General features: G+C 48.6%; 1 protein-coding gene across 2 annotated transcripts in view; it reads left to right on the top strand.

Annotated features, from left to right (window-relative positions):
• The first annotated feature begins 724 nt into the window (after positions 1-724).
• The window catches only part of CNIH3 (cornichon family AMPA receptor auxiliary protein 3), a 164,193-nt gene continuing 141,213 nt past the window's right edge, over positions 725-23,704 (top strand). For both annotated transcript variants that reach the window (XM_088449362.1, XM_088449361.1), the window contains exon 1: positions 725-1,048. In XM_088449362.1, the coding sequence (XP_088305488.1) occupies positions 968-1,048 (81 nt within the window). In that variant the 5' untranslated portion in view covers positions 725-967. The remainder of the gene's footprint in view (positions 1,049-23,704) is intronic.

The following is a 23,704-nucleotide window of genomic DNA, read 5'->3' as shown; positions in this document are numbered from 1 at the left end:
AAGTGCTAATTCTGCCCTCTTCATGGACAGGCCACACATCGCTCTAAAATCAGGCATTTGGAAACCCCCCTCTAGAAATCCTGCGTTTGCCACTGTATTGGGTGCTGGAATCAATGAATATTAGACTTTACTTTTGTCTGATTTTGTATTACACTACACCAGATGCAGAAATCCACCTCCCTCAGCTGACTGCAAATATTCTGCTATTTGCACTTATTACACAGTACATGCACTAATGACTGTGCACAATGCTGCTTTTATCACAGATATCTGTGGCACCTGGGACACCGGAACATAAAGTGACTTGTGCAATGGTTATGGATGTGCCAGGAGGGTGCAATGGTGACTTATGCAATGGTTATGGATGTGCCAGGAGGGTGCAATGGTGACTTGTGCAATGGATGTGCCAGGAGGGTGCAATGGTGACTTGTGCAATGGTTATGGATGTGCCAGGAGGGTGACTGACAATAAGGACACAAACACTCTTCTGTAACCAGTCAGGGGCTACTGTGCTGCCACCTGCCTCAGGTGAGACCCCTGCCACTGGTTGGGTAATACTGGGACAGTGCCCGTGACTGAGCCCCCCATGCCAGCCAGACACTGCTCATCACCCACCTCCATCCAGCAGCACATGGAGGGAGCTGCTCCTCCTCCTAGTCCTCCTCCCCTGGCTGGAGTGAGTCACTGGCACCGGCATCCAGCACTCCAGAAGTGTCCTCTGTGGATGTGGGGAGATGCTGGGGAGACCTGGGAGCTGGGCTGCTCTGAGCCGGACACTTCTGAGCCTTCTCCCCCGCCATGAGGCGTCCCGCGCTGGGCTAGCCTGGAGGTGGCTCAGCTGCGCGCATCCAATGCACCCGGGCGCAGCAGTGGCGCAGAGCGCACCGAGGCTGGGGGCTCCCCTGGGGTCTCCGGTCACCTGAGCGCTGGGACTGGGGCTGGAGTCACCGCTCGCCCCGGGGCCGCTATGGCATTTACTTTCGCTGCCTTCTGCTACATGTTGTCCCTGGTCCTCTGCGCTGCCCTCATCTTCTTCGCCATCTGGCATGTGAGTAACTGGGGAGTACTGGGAGAGGGGAGCATTGGGGGCTGGGGGCTGCTTGCCGACCTGGGCTATCTGGCTGCCAGACAGGGCGGCGAAACTACCTACACGTTGCTTACTGACGTTTTTACTGACACAGTTTGGGCAACAAAAATGAGACAGATCAGTGACTTTGGGACTTTTATTTGCTCCACTAAAGGAGTTTGACGCTTTAATTTTTTATCTGACTGTCAGTACATTGCCTGAGTGTTGAAAACTGCTGGCAGAACTTGCTGGGAATTGTGGTTCCACCGCAGCTGCTTGTTGGCAATGACAGTATTACAAGGGACTTTTCAGGCACCTCAGACAAAGACAAGTTCTCAGGATGACACTATTATGATTATGAAAGGTCGCACAATATTCATTTATGAATGCAATAAATTATTATAACAACTTACTGTACCTATTACCCTGTATTTTACTTTATTTCCCTGTCTCTTACTTTACTTCTCTCCACCTTCTTTTCTTCCTTCTCTCCTTGTCTCTCTTTCTCTTCCCTCCATCTCTCTTTCCTTCCCAGTTCTCTAATCTTTCCAACCTTACTATCTCAATCTCCCCGACTCTTTTTATCTCTCTCTTTCCTTCCCATCTCTCTCTGTCTCTGTCTGTCTCTCTCTCCCCCCCTCTCTCTCTCTCTCTCTCTCTCCCCCTCTCTCTCTCTCTCTCTATCTCTCCCCCCCCTCTCTCTCTCTCTCTCTCTCTCTCTCTCTGTCTCTCTTCCCCCCTCTCTCTCTCCCCCCCCTCTCTCTGTCTCTCCCACCCCCCTCTCTCTCTCTTCTCCCCATTTCTCCCTCTCTCTCTTCTCCCCCTCTCTCTCTCTCTCTCTCTCTCTCTCTCTCTCTCTCTCTTCTCCCCATTTCTCTCTCTCTCTCTCTTCCCCCCTCTCTCTCTTCTCCCCCTCTCTCTCTTCGCCCCCCCTCTCTCTCTCTCTCTCTCCCCCCTCTCTCTATCTGTCTCTCTTCTCCCCCCCTCTCTCTTTCCCCCCTCTCTCTCTCTTCTCCCCTCCCTTTCTCTCTCTCTCTCTCTTTTCTCCCTCTCTCTCTCTCTCTTCTTCCCCCTCTCTCTCCGTCTCTCTTCTCTCCTCTCTCTCTCTTCTCCCCCTCTTTCTCTCTCTCTTCTCCCTCTCTCTCTGTCTCTCATCCCCCCCTCTCTCTCTCTTCTCTCCCTCTCTCTCTGTCTCTCTTCTCCCCTCTCTCTCTCTTTTCTCCCCCTCTCTCTCTCTCTCTCTCTCTCTCTCTCTCTCTCTGTCTCTCATCCCCCCCTCTCTCTCTCTTCTCTCCCTCTCTCTCTGTCTCTCTTCTCCCCTCTCTCTCTCTTTTCTCCCCCCCTCTCTCTCTTCTCCTCTCTCACTCTCTCTCTCCATCTTTTCTCCCTCTCTCTTCTCCCCCCCTCTCTCTCTCTGTCTCTCTTCTCCCACCTCTCTCTCTTTTCTCCCCCCTCTCTCTCTCTGTCTCTCTTTCCCTCCCCCCCTCTCTCTCTCTCTTCTTCCCTCTCTCTCTCTCTCTCTCTCTCTCTCTCTCTCTCTCTCTCTCTCTCTCTCTCTCTCTCTCTTCTCCCCCTCTCTCTTCTCCCTCTCTCTCTCTTTTCTCCCTCTCTCCTCCCCCTCTCTCTCTCTCTCTCTTCTCCCCATCTCTCTCTTCTCCCCCCCCTCTCTCTGTCTCTCTCTCTCTCTGTCTCTCTCATACCTGTAGAACTAAACACACTCAAATATAAAACTTCATGTAACAACATTTATTCATTTGAAGGAAGAGACTTATTGATATTCTGTTACCTTTCATCGGCCTTTGCTGATGAAAGGTAAGATGCCATGATGAAGGTTGGTGGCTCTGTGATGTATCTTAGAGAGTTATACACTTTGTTACATCATATATTGCAGGACAGACTTGAGATGTGGTACAGACTTTCACATAAATATGGCAGCAGTTAAGGAGCAACTTTAAATGTTTTCCCAGAGGAATTAAACATTTCTGACACTGAGGGCCTGATTCAGAGTTGCACGCTATGCCGACATGGCGTAGTTGGCTGATGTTTTATTTGCTTTGCGAGTTGGCTGATGTTTTATTTGCTTTGCGTGTGTCTGAGGAGGACTTTGCGTGCGTCCAGATGGTTACAGCGCGGAGATGCTGAACGTATTTGGATGTAGAATCAGACAGAGATAGCATAGGGCTGGTGCAAGTTTCCATGGTGCGGTGTAAAGACACGCAAAGATGGATTCCTACAGCCAGCTCAATCAGGCCCTTAAGGGCAAGGCAGTTACATCTACCCTTCGTGGTAACAAACCATTCTATATTGGTGGCTATATCCCCGAAAACACTAGTTTACGGAGGTTAACCGCAAATATTTAGTATTCTCCGGATGTATTAAGGAGGGGCCGCAGCAGGTATATCCATTCCTACAGGCAGCCCCATCCCCCATAGGTTTCTTTGGGGGATGCGTTGCTGCCAAATTTATCAACTTCCGGATATTGGGTATTGGCCCCCACAGCTGAAGATGGCGTTAGCCGCTGTAGCCTATGGGCTACACCAGGCATAATTACCCGGCGGAGGGTTCCCCGGCAATGGCGGCCGTGCATGTGCAGTCAGCGTTACAGCGCATGTGCGGCAGCTCTACGTGCACATCGCAGGGACGGGCTCCTTCCAGTGCCCCTCTCCCTGCTCGTGCCGTATGATACATTCCCGGCGATAGGATTGCAGGTTGCAATAGCGATCATTAATAAATGGGGGCCCCTGTGTCTTATCATATTACCGAATTCTTACACAGCCAATATGTAACATTACTGCTCTACAGGGGCGTTTCTAGAGAGGAGGGGGCCTGTGTGCAGTCTCCGACACGGGCCCCCTCCTCTCTGTCCGGCGGCCGGCAGCGCACTGAGCTGTGAGCGGCCAGCGCCGGGGTTATAGACTCTGGGCACTAGAGTGCGCCCAGAGTCTATACGGTATGCGCAGGTCACTGGGAAAAAGGCCATGGTGGCCATTTTTCCTGTACAGGGCATGCGCAAACGTGCCCATGTGCCCCGCACACCCTGCACCCATTATAGATACGCCCCTGCTGCTCTAATCCTTGTGCATTACATTATACATGCATTATACTGGGACCACTGGTCAAACTTTTGGATTACTCCATTGGAATTTTCAGGTTTGGGTGGAAAACCTGTCACCGAGATATTGAGGAACCCATCAGTCCCCGGGGAAACAGCCTCTGGAGCCTGGATTTCACAAAGGATATTCCACCCAAAACTGAAAACCCTGGGGTCCAAGTGGGGAAACGTCTGCAGAAGCTACAGGTAGTCACATGACGAGATAGGTCTCTGACATGTTCATGCATCTGCTCTTTATACAGACTTACTGTACCTTGGGACTTTCTGACAATATTATTCAATAGAAATTTATTTTCGTCATAGCTTTATACCTCAGAACACTTTTATAACTCTCCCAGAGGGGCCTAATCATCATTATGGGGTCTATTTACTAAGCAGTGTTAGCAGACAGCGTGAAAAGTGATAAGAAAGTGATAAGGTGCCAGCCAATCAGCTCCCAACTGTCATTTTTCAAACACAGCCTGTGAGATGAAAGTTGGGAGCTGATTGGCTGGTACCTTATCACTTTTTTATCACTTTTCACGCTGTCTCCTAACACTGCTTAGTGAATAGACCCCTATATAATTATCGCTAGTGATAATTTTGTTTTGAACTCGCTGCGAGTGTAAGAAATCTCTCCGAACAGCTGCTCTTTTTGCTGAGCCAACTTTTTGGATTATATTTTTCCCGCTACAGCTGAGGTATCCATAAGTATTTCCTCACTGCGTCTGCCCCTCCTCTCTATTCCGCCGCTCTTTCACCCAACACCCTCTGCTCTGTATTGTAGCCCCCCTCCCGCTGCTGTACGTCCCCCGCTCTCCCCACCACTGTCATTAACCACCCCCCTGCGCGGTCACCGGTGTCTGTCCCAGCTTCCCGCTGCTGCTGGCCTGTGGAGCCCTCCCCCTGCGCGGCCCGCTGGTGTGCATCCCGGTTCCCGTCCCATCCCCGTGTCCGTCCCAGCTCCCCCGCTGCTGCTGGCCCTGCTGCTGTCCGTTCTGGCTCCCCCTCCCCAGAATCCCGACACCCATACAGAAAGCAGGAAAGACTAACCCTTACACCTATCTCCCCGGTGCCTAACCCTAACCTCACCTCCTAGTGCCTAAACCTAACCTCCCTCTCCCTGCACCCTAAACCTAACCTCCCTCTCCGGTGCTTAAACCTAACCTTCCCTCCTAGTGCCTAACTCTAACCTCCTCTCCCTGCACCCTAAACCTAACACTCCCTCCTAGTGCCCAACCCTAACCCGCCCCCTAGTGCCTAACCCTAACCTTCTCTCCCTGCACCTTAAAGCTATCACTCCCTCCTAGTGCCTAACCCTGACCCTCCCCCAATTGCCTAACCCTAACCACCTCTCCCTGCACCCTAAATCTAACCTTCCCCCCTATTGCCTAACCCTAACCCGCCCCCTCGTGCCTAACCAAAACCCTCCCCCTAGTGCCTAACCCTAACCCGTCCCCTAGTGCCTAACCCTAACCCTCCCCCTAGTGCCTGACCCCCTCTCCCTGCACCCTAAACCTAACACTCCCTCCTAGTGCCTAACCCTAACTCTCCCCCAAGTGCCTAACCCTAACCCCCTCTCCCTGCACCCTAAACCTAACACTCCCTCCTAGTGCCTAACCCTAACCCTCCCCCTAGAGCCTAATGCACGCGGTCAGGATTCTGGTGCCGGGATCCCAACGCTGTCGGGATTTCGCCCGTCGGCATCCCGCACACCGGGATACTGACTACATCTCAAACACAGCTACAGGGATCTGAATGTTGTACAATGAATGCTGTACAAACCGCCGTCTAAACGACAGCTTGTGAATTGTATTTCAGGGGGGTGAACAGTATCACTCACAAGTTTTGAAAAAAAAAATTTTTTTCGGTACTTGATGAATGACATAATTTCCACGTCCCCTATACTAGTATGAGGACTGGGGAAATTATCGGGTGAGAATTGTAACCAGGCGATATCTGTGATATCTCCTGTATCTCCTGCGTTACAGGGATGATGAATAGCCCTGAACCTTTTCAACCACTTTTGTAGAAATTGAAGGGATGATGAATAGACCCTAATATCTTTCATTTGTTATTCTGATTATTAACGATTTGTTTCTGTGCACCTGGCCAGCTGTGTGGCTCAGCCCCAAGTACCTTCTGTTGGGAATGTTGTTACTTAGGTGTTTTCGATACTATATCATACATATTCGATATGTGCGTGGTTACATTGTGTTTCTATATAGCGCATGATTACAGTGTGTGATTACCATGTGTGGTTACAGTGTGTTATTATAGTGTGTTGTTATAGTGTGTGGTTACCATGTGTGGTTACAGTGTGTTATTAAAGTGTGTTGTTATAGTGTGTGATTACAGTGTGTTGTTACATTGTGTGCTTACCATGGGCTCTATTTATTAACATTATTTTTACTAAAATAAAGTGATAAAGGCTGTTTTGTGTTTTCACACCCTTTTCACATTATTTTAGTTTCACCTGTAGTTATTACAGGGCAATTGGAGTAGAATTAGTCAAATTCTACTCCAACCCCTAAGTATCACTTATTTTTAGTAAAGCAGATCGCATTTCCCATAATTGTAATGGGAAATGTGATCCGACCAGAGTTACTAAAAATAAATTGTAAAAAAATACCGGGGGAAGCCCTGTGATAATAACGCCACCTGGAGGTGGCGTTATCCAGGGTCTCCCCCGGTTACCGGGCTCCCACTCTGCTCTAACGGGGAGAGCAGAGCCGGGAGTCAGTCCCTGTAATCAGCTGTGTGGTCTAAACAGACCGCAAGCTGATGGCTGTAAAAAAAAGAAAAAAAAAATGGAAAAATTTTTTTTTTACTTACCTGAATCCAGGGACCGGTGATCGGGCCTCCGGTGATGGCTCCCCTCCGGTCAGCTGGTCTCCCACAGTGCACTGCTGCCCGGTCATCAGGTGATCGGGTCCCAGTGCAGTATGGGAGATCACATGACCGGGAAGCCCGGCGAAGATCACCGGAGGCCAGGAGGATGCAGGTAAGTGTAATGAAGGGAGAGAGGGGGGTCGCGGGGGGTCCGCGATCACGGGGGGCGGGGCTTAGCATCGGTGGGGGGGTAGCAGCGACGGTGGGTCGGCGCATGCGCGGGCTCTTAGTCGCGGTATTTTTTCCGAAAATACCGCGACTAGAGTGCGGATGGGATTCGCAGGGACAGAGCTTTATCGCAAGCTCTGTCCCTGCAAGGGATTTATAGTAAATCCCTGTGATATTGCCTGAATTCGCAATGCGAATTCACTCGGTAATATCACACTACAATCCACATTCAATATGCGGATTGTAGTAAATAGAGCCCCATGTGTGGTTACAGTGTGTGATTATAGTGTGTGATTACAGTGTGTGATTATAGTGTGTGATTATAGTGTGTGATTACAGTGTGTGCTTACCATGTGTGATTATAGTGTGTGATTATAGTGTGTGATTACAGTGTGTGATTACCATGTGTGGTTACAGTGTGTGATTACAGTGTGTGATTATAGTGTGTGATTACAGTGTGTGATTACCATGTGTGGTTACAGTGTGTGATTACAGTGTGTGATTATAGTGTGTGATTACCATGTGTGGTTACAGTGTGTGATTATAGTGTGTTGTTACAGTGTGTGATTATAGTGTGTTGTTAGAGTGTGTGGTTACCATGTGTGGTTACAGTGTGTGATTATAGTGTGTTGTTATAGTGCGTGATTACAGTGTGTTGTTACATTGTGTGGTTATAGTGTGTGATTATAGTGTGTTATAGTGTTTGATTACAGTGTGTTGTTGCATTGTGTGGTTACAGTGTGTGGGCACTGTGTGTGGTTACAGTGTGTGGGTACTGTGTATGGTTACCATTTGTATTCACAGTGTGTGACTATAGTGTGTTGTTACCGTGTGTGGTTGCAGTGTGTGGTTACAGTGTGTGGGTACTGTGTATGGTTACCATTTGTATTCACAGTGTGTGACTATAGTGTGTGGTTACCGTGTGTGGTTGCAGTGTGTGGTTACCGTGTGTGGTTACCGTGTGTGGTTACAGTGTTTGGGTAACGTGTATGGTTACCATTTGTATTCACAGTGTGTGACTATAGTGTGTGGTTACCGTGTGTGGATACAGGGTCGATGTTTGGCCACTGCGCATGCGCACGCCGGATCCGGCTCCGACACGCTCATGCGCGAGATCCGGCTAGCGACGGGCGCTCCGTCGCTCCGGGTCTCGCACCAAAAGGGGACGGCTGTCGATTTTGATCGACAGCACACACCGTTTTGGAGGCAGGCAGGGGGAGTGGCTGTCCAAACGGAGGCATTCCTGACGGACACCTGCCGTTTGGGGGCGGCCCCACTGACATCACGAGTGATGTCAGTGGTGAGCTTCCGGCTCTATTAAGAGACAGAAGCTCACTGGGGCTTGCGGCAATGAGACTCTACTGCAAGGGTCTCGTCGCAAGCCGCGATGGTCGAGACCATCGTGACCATCACCTGGCCGTTCGCAATAGCTGTGGGTGGTCACCCACAGCTATGCGAGCGGCCCGGAGGCCGCACCAAAAAAAAAAACAAACGCCCTGATTCAGAGCGAGCACTCTTTCAGAGTGTCCGACTCTGAATCAGGGCCACAGTCTGTTGTTACCTTTTGTATTCACGGTGTGTGGTTCGGGGGTGTGTAGTTACCGTTTATGGTCACCATGTGTGGTTACAGTGATTGGTTACCGTGTATGGTTACTGTTTGTATTTTAGGTGTGTTACAGTGTGTTGTTATAGTATGTGGTTACAGTATGTGGTTACAGTATGAGGTTACAGTGATTGGTTACCGTGTATGGTTACTGTTTGTATTTTAGGTGTGTTGTTACAGTGTGTTGTTATAGTATGTGGTTACAGTGATTGGTTACCGTGTATGGTTACTGTTTGTATTTTAGGTATGTTACAGTGTGTTGTTATAGTATGTGGTTACAGTATGTGGATACAGTATGTGGTTACAGTATGTGGTTACAGTGATTGGTTACCGTGTATGGTTACTGTTTGTATTTTAGGTGTGTTGTTACAGTGTGTTGTTATAGTATGTGGTTACAGTGTGTGGTTACTGTTTGTATTTTAGGTGTGTTGTTACAGTGTGTTGTTATAGTATGTGGTTACAGTGTGTGGTTCCTGTTTGTATTTTAGGTGTGTGGTTACAGTGTGTGGTTACTGGTTGTAGTTCATACTCTTGAAAAAGCATTTCAGGGAAATTGTGAAAGCAACACCTATGAGCGCTGCGGTAAAGTGGGCGTGTACTGCTACATCTGAGAGGCGTGTCATACATGTGATAGGTGTGTACTGCTACATCTGAGAGGTGTCATACATGTGATAGGCGTGTACTGCTACAGCTGAGAGGTATGTCATACATGTGATAGGCGTGTACTGCTACATCTGAGAGCCGTGTCATATAACTGACTTACATCCAAATGTAAATGAGCCCCAAAGCAGTTAGTAACATCTTCGTGTTGATGAAAACACCCTGATACTTTTCAGAAAATGTGTGTAGCCATAGGGATCATTGGGGGAGATGTATTACAGCGGCACCTAACGGGCCAATTTATCGCTTCCGAGGTGAAGCAGGAAGCACTAACGATGCGTTTACTCCCCCCTACGGCGATCCCTGCCTGAGGACATGTATCTCAGTCCCCACTGGCTCAACTGAGCATGCGGCCCTGGAGCCGTCAGCCACCGCACCAGGGACATCGCTGTCCCTGCTGTAGGGACAGGGCATTGATAGTGACAGCTACATACATGCCCTGCCGATCGGCGCTGCTATCTTGTAGCTCTGAGCTAGTACAGAGTGGAACCAACAAAAGTAATCCCTAAATTTCTCCCTCCCCCCCTCTCCCGCACACTCCTCTTTAATTTCAATCATCTCACCAATTTAAACTGCCCATCAAAGCTATTGAGAAAATAAGCCCCGCCCTGATCGAAACCCCACCCCAGTTCATCCTAACCCTGCCCTCGATCCACCAATAAGCGCCAACGTTTACGATGTCCGGGAATCGGGGCTCTCCCGCCCAAATCAGGGAATCTGAGAGGAAGACAGAGGGAAGAATCTCGCCCTATCCAGCCGCACCCATTGTCCAAGGAGAACTTTTTCTTGAATTTATTCAGCAATAGGGCTTATTATCGCTTTGCCCCGTACATAAAAGGGGTTACCGCAGACGTGCGCGGAAAACTCATTCAACAGGCATCGTGTCGGGAATACAGCACTACGGTACCTGCTCCGTGACACCGTGTCGGGACTGCGCAAACAGAAGCGGCCATATCAGAAACATTATTTATAACTAGAATGAAGCAGAAATAACGACAATATATTTTCGTGATGTAGTTAAGAAAACTGCTGGACTGGTCAGGCAAAGAGGCCATTTAACCCTTGCTACTGCGGACAAGTGGCGTTGGGGCAGCTCAGTGACACTTATCTGCCGCTGTCATATTTATTCATTTACAATTGCCGCTGATGAGTGGTTTTTGTAACGCCTTAATAGGGGATACTGTCATTGCTCCGCCCCTAGGTGTAGTTACGTTGTCTCTAGCAACTAGAGGGTTAAAATTGTGGACTTAGAGCCTGATTCCGAGCCGGACGCTATTTGCGCTCGCTCGTTCAGAAAAAGGGGCCGGCTATTTAAATTGAGCACTCGCTCTTTGCGGTCTGTTGACGCCTCTGTGTCTGAGCGAGCGAACGAAACATGCGCTCGCCTCCTGGCCGCTCGCATCCTACGTCATCTCCGCTATTTATTAGATTAATCGAGTACATCAAAAGGCATCTGAACTGCTCGCAGTGCTTGTGGTTGGATTTTCCTACCGCAATCATGCGAACAGTTCAGGCTTAAGAAACAACCAAGTGACGTGGTCGATGACGCTGCTTTGTTAATTATGCACACCCTTAAAACACCCATTTTGACCATTTGGCACGCCTGCGTTCGGATCACCACTCCCCGTTTTCAAGCACCTTCCCCTGTTACCACCCACAAACGCCTCATCCTGTCACTCAAATTAGCAGGCACTCGCTATTTTGCGAGCGCTCGATTTCCGACCGCACTGACTGGTTGGCGCATGCGCATTACGACCCATATGCATGCGCAGTTGTGCGAACATCGCTCGGAGCGAACGAGCAGCCGCTTACGAGCGACTCTGAATCAGGCCCTTATATCCTACAAATGATTGGACGCATAATTCATGAGCCATCCTCCTCTGGCTGTAGCAGAGTTAGTAGAAGGAAGTGGAACCCGCCCCTAGACATGGCGGCCTCCAAATGCACGTGACATTTGGCTTCGGAACTTAGCGCCCTTTTCCGATTTTGCAAATCACTTCGCAGCTGAGTCCTGAGACAGATTTGGATACTTATTGTCCAGATTCAGACCCGCTCGCGAGCGCATAGCGCTCGCAAGCAGGTCGAAGGCCGGGCAGTGAGCACGCTGCACACTGCGCGTGCGCGAGCCCTGTAGCGAGTACATTTTCACTCGCTGCAGGACTCACTACATTGTGATTGACAGCTCGCCCCGTTTTGTAGGAGTGCAGGGGGGGTGGCTGGACAAACGGAGGCGTTCCTGAAGGAACGCCTGCCGTTTGTGGGCGGCTCTACTGACATCACCAGTGATGTCAGTAGTGAACTTTCTGCTCTATTAGAGCAGGAAGTTCACTAGGGCTTGCGGTGGACGAGACCCTACCACAAGGGTCTCATTGCAAGCCCTATGGTCGCGATAATCGCGACCATCGCCAGGCCGCCCACTAAAGCTGTGGGTGGTCATCCACAGCTTAGCGAGAGGCCTGGAGGCCGGAGAAAACAAAACGTCCCTCCCTGATTCAGAGCGAGCGCTCGCAAATAGCGAGCACCTCTGAATCAGGGCCTATGTATCAAGCAGTGAAAAGCGTGAAGTTGCCCATTGCAACCTATCAGCTCCTACCTATTATTTTATAGACTGTACTTGATAAATGCTGCTTAAAAGCTGATTGGTTGCTATGGGTAACTTCTCCACACTTTTCACTGTTTGATAAATAGACCCCATAATTAGAGCAGTGACTGCACCCAGCCCTGTGGCACGCTATAAGAACAATCTTGGCATTTATCTTGTTAATGTGGTTTGTTTGTTCAGGTTGCTCCTAATGTTTAAAATTCATAAACAGTATCATGGACTACTATGGCAACCACAGTCACATGCCATAGTAGAGGTCAGAAAGGCTTTGGCTGGCTCTCTGAGCTTGGGGCCTGATTCAGAGCCGGACGCAATTAGAAAAAGGGGGTGGCTATTCAAATGAACCGTTCGCTCTTTGCGGTCTGTTGACGCCTCCATGTCTGAACGAGCGAACAAAACATGCGGATGTTTTTTTAAAAAATACGCCCCCTAGCCGCTCGCATCATACGTCATGTCCGCTATTTATTAGATTATTCGAGTACATCGATCAGCGTATGAACTGCTCGCTATTCTTGTGGTTGGTTTTTCTTACCACTATATTGCGAGCAGTTCTGACTATAAAACAACCAGGTGACGTAGTCAATGACGCTGCTGTTTTAATTATGCACACCCATAAAACGCCCGTTTTGACCTTTAAGCACGCCTGCGTTCTTAATTCCACTCCCCGTTTTAAAGCACCTTCCCCTGTTACCACCCACATACGCCTCATCCTGTCACTCAAAGTAGCAGGCATTCGCTATATAGCGAACAAATGATTTTCGGCCGCACTGACTGGTTCGCGCATGCATATTATAAACCGTACGCATGCGCAGATGTGCGAACATCGCTCGGAACGAGCATACTGCCGCTTACGAGCGGCTCTGAATCAGGCCCTTGGTCTGCTGTGTAATGTAAATCCTTTTCCCCTTTATCGACTTATGACAAGATAAAAGCTTTGTGCCCATGTGCATGTGTATGACTGCCAGCCATTCTTTGCAACCCCCAGAGAGATTTTGAAAAGGAGATAATGATTTGTATAAAGACAGCTAAGAAAAATGCCAATCAGATGCACGCTTAAAAGGTGCTTACCTTTTAAGCTGCATACACACACGATTTTGTTACCAACGATTTTCTGAACGATTTTATGAACGATTATCTGTCAGATTACCTGTCAGATTTTTTAAAGTGTAATGAACGATTTTTTTGAACTACAAACGATTTTTGCATATTAACTTAATGAAAATCGTTGAGTTGGCCAGTCTGACTGAACTACAAAATACAAACATGAACGCGCATGAACGATAATCTTTCATCATTTTCGCACAGAAAGTGAACGATTTTTCAAACGATTATCGTTACACGATATCATTTAACAATAATCGTTCAAAAAATCGTTGTGTGTGTATGCAGCTTAAGAGATAAAAAAAAAAACTACTCTGTAGGATTGCTGCTTTAAATGCTGAGTTTATTAGGCATAATTGATGAGAAGTAAAATGCAGGTCAGACTGAAATGCAGATTTCACGGCATTTCATCGAAATCACAGATTACAGCAGAGGGGAGCGAGCTCTGGGTTCAGTGATCATAAGTACGAACTCCTGACCCAGACATGTGTTATACTTGCTAAATGGATGCAAGGATTGACATCAAAGTAATTACCAAGCGCACAGTGGTTCTTATTGTGACAGGTATTGAATTATTCAGCACCTGTCAGGATAATCCCAGCCCCCACCGGGTACAGTTAATGGCTATGGTGTTAATCCCTTCCTCCATTCTGCAAATGTAACGCACTGCTACCGTCTCCGGGTCAGAATGTCCCATCTATGTGCAGTGGTCCAGATACCGACCGTGTTAGGAAAGGGGCTGGTTCATAACTGCTCAGAATAAACCCTCATAGATTACCCAAATTCTCCGGGTGGGGGTGGCCCATTTAACTGGCTATAAAAACTGCTCGTGATTCTCCTACTTGTCTTCCTATTGTAGTTACCAGAGCTGAATTAATGGATCGCGGTTATTTTAGTGCAGTGGTTCTCAAACTCGGTCCTCAGGACCCCACACAGGACAGGTTTTCCAGGTCACCCAGTAGGTGCACAGGTGTATTCATTACTCACTGACATATTTTAAAAGATCCACATGTGGTTATAATAATTTCACTTTTGATTCCGTGAAGAGACCTGGAAAACATGCACTGTGTGGGGTCCCGAGGACCGAGTTTGAGAACCTGTGTTCTAGTCACACTTACCTACTTTTGAAAAAGTATTTCAGGGAGGTTGTGAAAGCAACACCTATGAGTGCGGCGGTAAAGTGGGCGTGTACGGCTACATCTGAGAGGCGTGTCATATAACTGACTTACATCCAAATGTAAATGAGCCCCAAAGCAGTTAGTAAGATCTACTTGTTGATGAAAACATACTGATACTTCTCAGAAAATACATGTAACCAATGCAAGGAAATTATACTAATCATCCCATTTGAATGTATATATCTCTGTTTTTTCTTTTATATAACAGCTACATAATGGGGGTAAGGTGAAATGAGGGAGATTGGTAGACTTTTCAGGGAGACAAGGAGATTGCTGCTATTTCAGGGAGTCTCCCTGACAATGAGGGAGAGTTGGCAAGTATGGTTCTAGTATGTTTCTCATCAGTTATACCCCTTTTCCACCAAAATTCCGGGTCTGACCCGGAGTTGGAACAGGGGGGGGTAATTCAGACCCGCTCGCGAGCGCAGGACGCTCGCAAGCGGGTCGATGTTCCCCACTGCGCATGCGCACGACGGAGGGAGCTCCATCGTGCGCATGCGCGAGACCCGGATAGCGACGGGCTATCCGTCGCTCCGGGTCTCGCACCAAAGGGGGCGTGCTGTCGATGTTGATTGACAGCACGCCCCCTTTGGTGGGCGTGCCGGGGGCATGGCTGCCAGACGGAGGCGTTCCCATGGGAACGCCTACTGTCTGGGTCCGGCCCCACTGACATCACTAGTGATGTCAGTGGGAGTGATTTTGGCTCTGATAGAGCCAAAATCACTCCAGGGCTTGCGGCAGCGAGACCCTACCGCAGGGTCTTCGTCGCAAGCCCGATGGTCGCGATGGTCTTGACCATCGCGACCATCATCATGGACGCTCGCTATATCTGTGGGTGGTAACCCACAGCTATGCGAGCGTCCATAAGGCCGCTCCATTTTCATGTAGGAGGGCACTGATTCAGAGCGAGCGCTCTGGTCAGAGCGTCCGGCTCTGAATCAGGCCCAGGGTTCCTATCCGGATCAGACCCGGGCATTTAGTCGGCGCCGCTCACACCAGAGTCGGGTCTGCATAGACCCGGCTTTTCCGGCGTGAAAGTGGACGCTTGGAGATGACGAATCGGCCGGCTTGCGGCGCACTGCAGAACATCAAGACCCGGAGTGCGCCATACACACAGCAGGGTTTCACGGGTTACTCCCGTGTTAAACCCTGCTATTTACCTGGGTTGGATTGCCGGGTCACTCGACACAGCGATCCAACCCTCTCCATTTTTACACCAGGGAGCTGCCCGGGTTAACCCTGCAATAACCCGGGTTTTAGCTTCGGCGTAAAAGGTGTATTATTTACTTCCAGCTACTTGTAATTGGAAAATAAGTGGGAAAATCCGTAGCAGGTAAAGTGAGTCATATTACAGAGTCAGGATATGTACCAATGTCATACATGGGCTTCTGCGTGGACAGCATTACAGCAGTACAGCGAGTGTAATTCATGTGTCCGGATTTCCGTGGCTGATCTGGTAACCCTGCTCCTTGGTGCCTCGGGGAGAGGAACAATGATTGACATCTCTGCATCTATAGCCGTTTTGCAAGAGGCAAGGTCTTTGCTCCCAAACTCTCCGGAGGCGGCATGTTAGAGATCATCCTACCCAGCTAATTACAGGGCGAAGCTGTGCGATAATCTGAGCCAGGGAGATGTATTAGTCATGCCATGCCAGCATGCCAGCTCCTGAACTTCTGTACAGGATAATAGTGTCATATCTATTTTATGGTTCTATGCTGTGGTATTAAACTAGGATTTTTTTGGGTCTTGTTTTATGCAACGATCAATTAAACTGTTGATATTAATGTCTTGGTAAAAGTAATGCAGTCAGAGTCCACACGTCTTAGTTTATCCTCGGTTTCTGTCCACAGCGGAATAAGGACCTCATTCAGAGCCGCTCGCTATTTGCGGTCGTTCGTTCAAAAAAAAGGGGTGGCTATTCAAATGAACCGTTCGCTCTTTGCGAACAAAACTTTAGGTCGTTTTTTTTTAAAATACGCCCCCTGGCCGCTACGTCATGTCCGCTATTTATTAGATTAATCGAGTACATCGACCAGCGTATGAACTGCTCGCTATTCTTGTGGTTGGTTTTTGCTACCACAATCTTGCGAGCAGTTCTGGCTATAAAATAACCCAGTGACGTGGTCAATGACGCTGCTGTATTAATTATGCACACCCTTAAAACGCCCGTTTTGACCTTTAAGCACGCCTGCGTTCTGATCTCCACTCCCCGTTTTCAAGCACCTTCCCCTGTTACCACCCACATACGCCTCCTCCTGTCACTCAAAATAGCAGGCATTCGCTATTTAACGAACAAACGATTTTCGGCCGCACTGACTGGTTCGCGCATGCGTATTACGTACGCATGCGCAGTTGGGCAAACATCGCTCGGAGCGAACGAGCATCCGCTTACGAGCGGCTCTGAATCAGGCCCTAAGGCCACTGAAGAACGCGAGATTATTCAGTGGTAGAGGACGTGGGGCTTGTCATCTGTAGGGATGGTAAGATGTAACATACAGTGACATCAGCCTCCTCCTGGGTCCTGTGTATAGTATGCACACAGATCACGTGGCGCAGATCGGCAGCAGAGACAGAGGGAACTAGCTGAACAGCGTGGTCGCTCGTATACGGCTCGCGTGGTCAAGTGCGGTTTTTGCACAGGAGGATTCCAGAGGCAACAGTAATAATTATCAAATAACTGAATGGATATATTATGTGGAACCAGTGCCGGCCTGAGGCTGGACGGGTGACTGAGGGCCTGATTCAGCAAGCAACGCAAGTGAGAGAACGCACGGTGCGAGCCGATGTTTGCGATCTGCGCGTGCGCGAACAGGTTGCTGAGTATGGTAAGGGCTCTCTCAGAGTACGCAGGGACCTTCGATGTTGATTGATAGGAAGTGCCGTTTGTGGGTGGTGACAGGGGGGTGGTCGGCCAAACGCTGGCATGCCTGTGCGTTCGCACGCCGTCACATGGGCACGCATAAATTAATCTCAACGGCACCGCATGCATACGGCCGCCTCTCTGCGTGCAGGAATCTCTCAAGTCCTGAGGCAGGGTCAGGTCTACCCTTAGCTTACACGCAGCTTTGATGGCACTCGATGTTCCCGATGTTTGCGCTGTCGATCACAGCATAGGTGGCCGGCTTTATGTTTTGCTGGGTGTCTGCTTCTTGTGCTGCGGTCTCCGTGCGAATACATTGATTAGCATATTCTCGCAGCGGCTGGGTGCGTGCGTCTGCTAGCGTGTGTTCCTTGCTGATTCAGGCCCTGAGACATCTGTTGAAGAGGGACCACTGAGCTCCTTGCCAGTTGAGGAGAAGGGGCTACCCTCTGGAAAGATAACTGTGGGGTTGCGTCTTTAAAGCTAAATTAGCACAGAGAAAAATACTTTTCCATGAGACCCCCTCCTCCTAACCGGAACTCCCGCGCAGCCATTTTTCATGAGGTTCCACTGTTACTTACACAGCATCGGCTTCCTGCTATTCATTCAGAAGCCGCAATCTATTTCGATATTTCTTCTATCTCTCCCCCTGCACTACTTAACGATGGTGAACTTTAATGTTTTGTTGGTTCTGTGTTGTGGAAAGTTCAGAGCTCCTGGGCAAACAGAGATTGACCTGATCATTGTGTGTTGCCCCGGGGTGATTGGGGTGCATCACATTCCTATGGAAATTTCTTCGGTGTAAATTCATACTGGGAATGCCCAGAACAGTGCCCAAGTGCTTCAGTGCGCCCCAGATTTGTGTGCACTAATATTGGTGAGATTGGGGTGTTCTGAGGATGCCTAGTATGAAGTGCGCTTGCTGCCCATAAATATATGGTCTATAACAGGGACGCAAGTGGGTCGTAAATGTCTGTGACGCATGCCTGGCGTAAACCAGGTGCAAATGTTGCTGTGGCCGCCCGGAATGCATCTTGTGCTCAACATGTGGAAGAAATTACCCTATTATTGTGTGCACTTCTTTGTGTGTAATCTCCGCACATTGGACCTGATTCAGCAGCAATTGCGATTACGGACGCGGATTGAGTGTTTGTAAGCCATCGTGCATGCGTATAAGCCGTGCAGCGATTGCATTACGATTACGGACGCACAAAGGAATCCATTGCGAAGTGAGTGACAGGCTGTCAGCGTTTGGGGGTGGTGACTGGTGGGGGGGGGGTGTCTCTCTGTTTGAACACCGTTTCATGGGCGTGCATAAATTAGCCACTGCGACTGAATACACAGCATGAGAGCTGCCTGCGTGCAACGAGACTTGCAATGTCTGCAACTGGTCAGACTTGTAAATGCTGCATGAGTGGTCGATCTGCCTCGATGGTACCGATGTTTTCCGCAGAAGAGCGACATTTGACAGATATGAGAAGACAGTCTTTACGTCGGATGTGCTTTGGCAAGCATCCGTAGGCGATTGCATTTGCGTCCAACCCTGCTTCAGCCACTTCTGCTACTGAACTGAAGCAAGACGCCACAGAAGATGGCCAGGATTAATCCTACGTGCGCATTCCGGCTGGTTTATTGCAACATCGTACAAAATTACGTTTTGGGTAGCTCCTACGCCTGTCATCGGGTGCATGATAGGATTGTGGCTGTCCCCTTATTCCCTAACCCTATAACAGTGAACACCGAGACCAGAGGAACAGCATCATTATAGTAAGGGATTGCGGACTCCGACCAATACACTGTATAATGATTGGAGTCGTTTTATTTTACCCATCAAAAATAATCCCCATAAAACTGAAACTGTAAAAAATGTAAATAAATGAAATAATTTTAATGTCTCTATAAGGATGGCCATGTATGACAGCTGGGTGTTTAATGTGTCGTATAATAGGTATGGAGCCATGAAATTGTAATTGCAACATATACACCAGATCGCACTAAATGTTGCGGTTCCCCTCTCAGCGTGCGACAGAATTCCATCTACCGCCGTCGTCCATCTGTTTCCTTCTCCCATTCCATTCATGGTTCTGCATTTCAGGCCATTTGGAATGAATTATTGACATTAAGTTTTCATCGGGGAGCGAGTTTCTTAGAAGTTTTAATGCTTTTGGATTATTCAGTACCATCGTATCTTCCTGTCATGTCGTGTTTAAAATGAAGTGAAATTACACTGACTTGTGCCGTGCCCAGGCCTGGCCGCAGCCTGGACGCCGGAGAATTAGCAGCAGCTATCCAGCTGGATGACTTTCTTCTCGCGCTCATAGGTCCTCATTCAGAGCCACTCGCTAGCGGCAGTACGCTCGTTCCGAGCGATGTTCGCACATCTGCGCATGCGTACGGATCGTTATACGCATGCGCGAACCAGTCAGTGCGGCCGAAATTCATGTGCTCGCAATATAGCGAATGCCTGCTATTTTGAGTGACAGAATGAGGCGTATGTGGGTGGTAACAGGGGAAGGTGCTTGAAAATGGGGAGTGGAGATCCGAACGCAGGCGTGCTTAAAGGTCAAAACGGACGTTTTAAGGGTGTGCATAATTAATCCAGCAGCGTCATTGACCACATCACTTGGTTTTTTTTAACTCAGAACTGCTCGCAAAATACTGGTTGAAAAAAACAACCACAAGAATAGCGAGCAGTTCATACGCTGGTCGATGTACTCGATTAATCTAATAAATAGCGGACATGACGTATGGTGCGAGCGGCCAGGGGGCGTTTTTAACAAATAAACGAGCGTATGTTTTGCTCGCTCGTTCAGACTTAGAGGTGTGAACAGACTGCAATTTGCGAACGGATCATTTGAATAGCCACCCCTTGTTTTTGAACGAATGACCGCAAATAGCGAACGGGTCTGAATCAGGCCCATTGACCCTTGAAATATTTACAATTTCTTTCTGGTTAAACTTGGAAAACTTTGCTCTGAATAAGATTAATCTCCCTGTTTATAGAATTTAATTTACACTTTCATCCAGAGGGCCTGATTCATAGCCGGGCTTGCGACGAGACCCTGCGGTAGGGTCTCGCTGCCACAAGCCCTGGAGTGATTTTGGCTCTAGTGATGTCAGTGGGGCCGGACCCAGACGGTAGGCGTTCCCATGGGAACGCCTCCGTCTGGGCAGCCACGACCCGGCACGCCCACCAAAGGGGGCGTGCTATCACTCACCATCGACAGCACGCCCCCTTTGGTGCGAGAACCCGAGCAACGGCTTCCCCGTCGCAGTCTCCGTCGTGCGCATGCGCTTTTGGGTACCATCGACCCGCTTGCGAGCGTCCTGTACACAGTGATTGTTCCGTCGTTCATTAAATCTTTTAAGTGTGTACTGGCAATCATGCAATGTCCAGGGTGAAGGCAAATCGCCCTGAACATCGCCACGATTCCCAGTCGTTTAGGTGTGTACCCAGCCTTAGTATGGATCGCAATTGCAGCTGCGTAATCGCAAGCAATGAAGCTGCGGAAATATGTTAATGCCTGCCACAGCACAGCCAGCATAGAGACGCCCACTGCTGCTATCTCACATCTGTAATACCTCAAAGTCCTGTGTATACATCTGTAACATCAGCCACAGTTCAGCCAGCATAGAGACACCCGCTACTGCTATCTCACATCTGTAATACCTCACAGTCCTGTGTATACATCTGTAACATCAGCCACAGCTCAGCCAGCATAGAGACACCCACTACTACTATCTCACATCTGTAATACCTCACAGTCCTGGGTATACATCTGTAACATCAGTCACAGCACAGCCAGCATAGACACCCACTACTGCTATCTCACATCTGTAATACCTCACAGTCCTGTGTATACATCTGTAACATCAGCCACAGCTCAGCCAGCATAGAGACACCCACTACTGCTATCTCACATCTGTAATACCTCACAGTCCTGTGTATACATCTGTAACATCAGCCACAGCACAGCCAGCATAGAGACACCCACTACTGCTATCTCACATCTGTAATACCTCACAGTCCTGTGTATACATCTGTAACATCAGCCACAGCACAGCCAGCATAGAGACACCCACTACTGCTATCTCACATCTGTAATACCTCACAGTCCTGCGTAACATCAGCCACAGCTCAGCCAGCATAGAGACACCCACTACTGCTATCTCACATCCATAATACCTCACAGTCCTGTGTATACAGTCCTGTGTATACATCTTTAACATCAGCCACAGCACAGCCAGCATAGAGACGCCCTCTACTGCTATATCACATCTGTAATACCTCACAGTCCTGTGTATACATCTGTAACATCAGCCACAGCTCAGCCAGTATAGAGACACCCACTACTGCTATCTCACATCTGTAATACCTCACAGTCCTGTGTATACATCTGTAACATCAGCCACAGCTCATCCAGCATAAAGACACCCACTACTGCTATCTCACATCTGTAATACCTCACAGTCCTGTGTATACATCTGTAACATCAGCCACAGCTCAGCCAGCATAGAGACACCCACTACTGCTATCTCACATCTGTAATACCTCACAGTCCTGTGTATACATCTGTAACATCAGCCACAGCACAGCCAGCATAGAGACAACCACTACTGCTATCTCACATCTGTAATACCTCACAGTCCTGTGTATACATCTGTAACATCAGCCACAGCACAGCCAGCATAGAGACACCCACTACTGCTTTCTCACATCTGTAATACATCACAGTCCTGTGTAAACATCTGTAACATCAGCCACAGCACAGCCAGCATAGAGACGCCCACTACTGCTATCTCACATCTGTTATACCTCACAGTCCTGTGTATACATCTGTAACATCAGCCACAGCACAGCCAGCATAGAGACACCCACTACTGCTATCTCACATCTGTAATACCTCACAGTCCTGTGTATACATCTGTAACATCATCCACAGCTCAGCCAGCATAGAGACACCCACTACTGCTATCTCACATCTGTATTACCTCACAGTCCTGTGTATACATCTGTAACATCAGCCACAGCACAGCCAGCATAGAGACACCCACTACTGCTATCTCACATCTGTAACACCTCACAGTCCTGTGTATACATCTGTAACATCAGCCACAGCTCAGCCAGCATAGAGACGCCCACTACTGCTTTCTCACATCTGTAATACCTCACAGTCCTGTGTATACATCTGTAACATCAGCCACAGCTCAGCCAGCATAGAGACGCCCACTACTGCTTTCTCACATCTGTAATACCTCACAGTCCTGTGTATACATCTGTAACATCAGCCACAGCTCAGCCAGCATAGAGACACCCACTACTGCTTTCTCACATCTGTAATACCTCACAGTCCTGTGTAAACATCTGTAACATCAGCCACAGCACAGCCAGCATAGAGACACCCACTACTGCTATCTCACATCTGTAACACCTCACAGTCCTGTGTATACATCAGTATCAGTCACAGCACAGCCAGCATAGAGACACCCACTACTGCTATCTCACATCTGTAATACCTCACAGTCCTGTGTATACATCTGTAACATCAGCCACAGCTCAGCCAGCATAGAGACACCCACTACTGCTATCTCACATCTGTAATAATACCTCACAGTCCTGTGTATACATCAGTATCAGTCACAGCTCAGCCAGCATAGAGACACCCACTACTGCTATCTCACATCTGTAATACCTCACAGTCCTGTGTATACATCAGTAACATCAGACACAGCACAGCCAGCATAGAGACGCCCACTACTGCTATCTCACATCTGTAATACCTCACAGTCCTGTGTATACATCTGTAACATCAGCCACAGCTCAGCCAGCATAGAGACGCCCACTGCTGCTTTCTAACATCTGTAATACCTCACAGTCCTGTGTAAACATCTGTAACATCAGCCACAGCACAGCCAGCATAGAGACGCCCACTACTGCTATCTCACATCTGTAATACCTCACAGTCCTGTGTATACATCTGTAACATCAGTCACAGCTCAGCCAGCATAGAGACGCCCACTACTGCTATCTCACATCTGTAATACTTCACAGTCCTGTGTATACATCTGTAACATCAGCCACAGCTCAGCCAGCATAGAGACACCCACTACTGCTATCTCACATCTGTAATACCTCACAGTCCTGTGTATACATATGTAACATCAGCCACAGCACAGCCAGCATAGAGACACCCACTACTGCCATCTCATATCTGTAATACCTCACAGTCCTGTGTATACATCTGTAACATCAGCCACAGCTCAGCCAGCATAGAGACACCCACTACTGCTTTCTCACATCTGTAATACCTCACAGTCCTGTGTAAACATCTGTAACATCAGCCACAGCACAGCCAGCATAGAGACACCCACTACTGCTATCTCACATCTGTAATACCTCACAATCCTGTGTATACATCAGTATCAGTCACAGCACAGCCAGCATAGAGACACCCACTACTGCTATCTCACATCTGTAATACC

Source organism: Taudactylus pleione, unplaced genomic scaffold (assembly GCF_031769625.1).
Source record: "Taudactylus pleione unplaced genomic scaffold, aTauple2 ptg000483l, whole genome shotgun sequence".
Lineage (NCBI taxonomy): Eukaryota > Metazoa > Chordata > Amphibia > Anura > Myobatrachidae > Taudactylus > Taudactylus pleione.
Note: the sequence above shows the minus strand (reverse complement) of the source record. Positions and strands in the feature narration are given on the sequence as shown.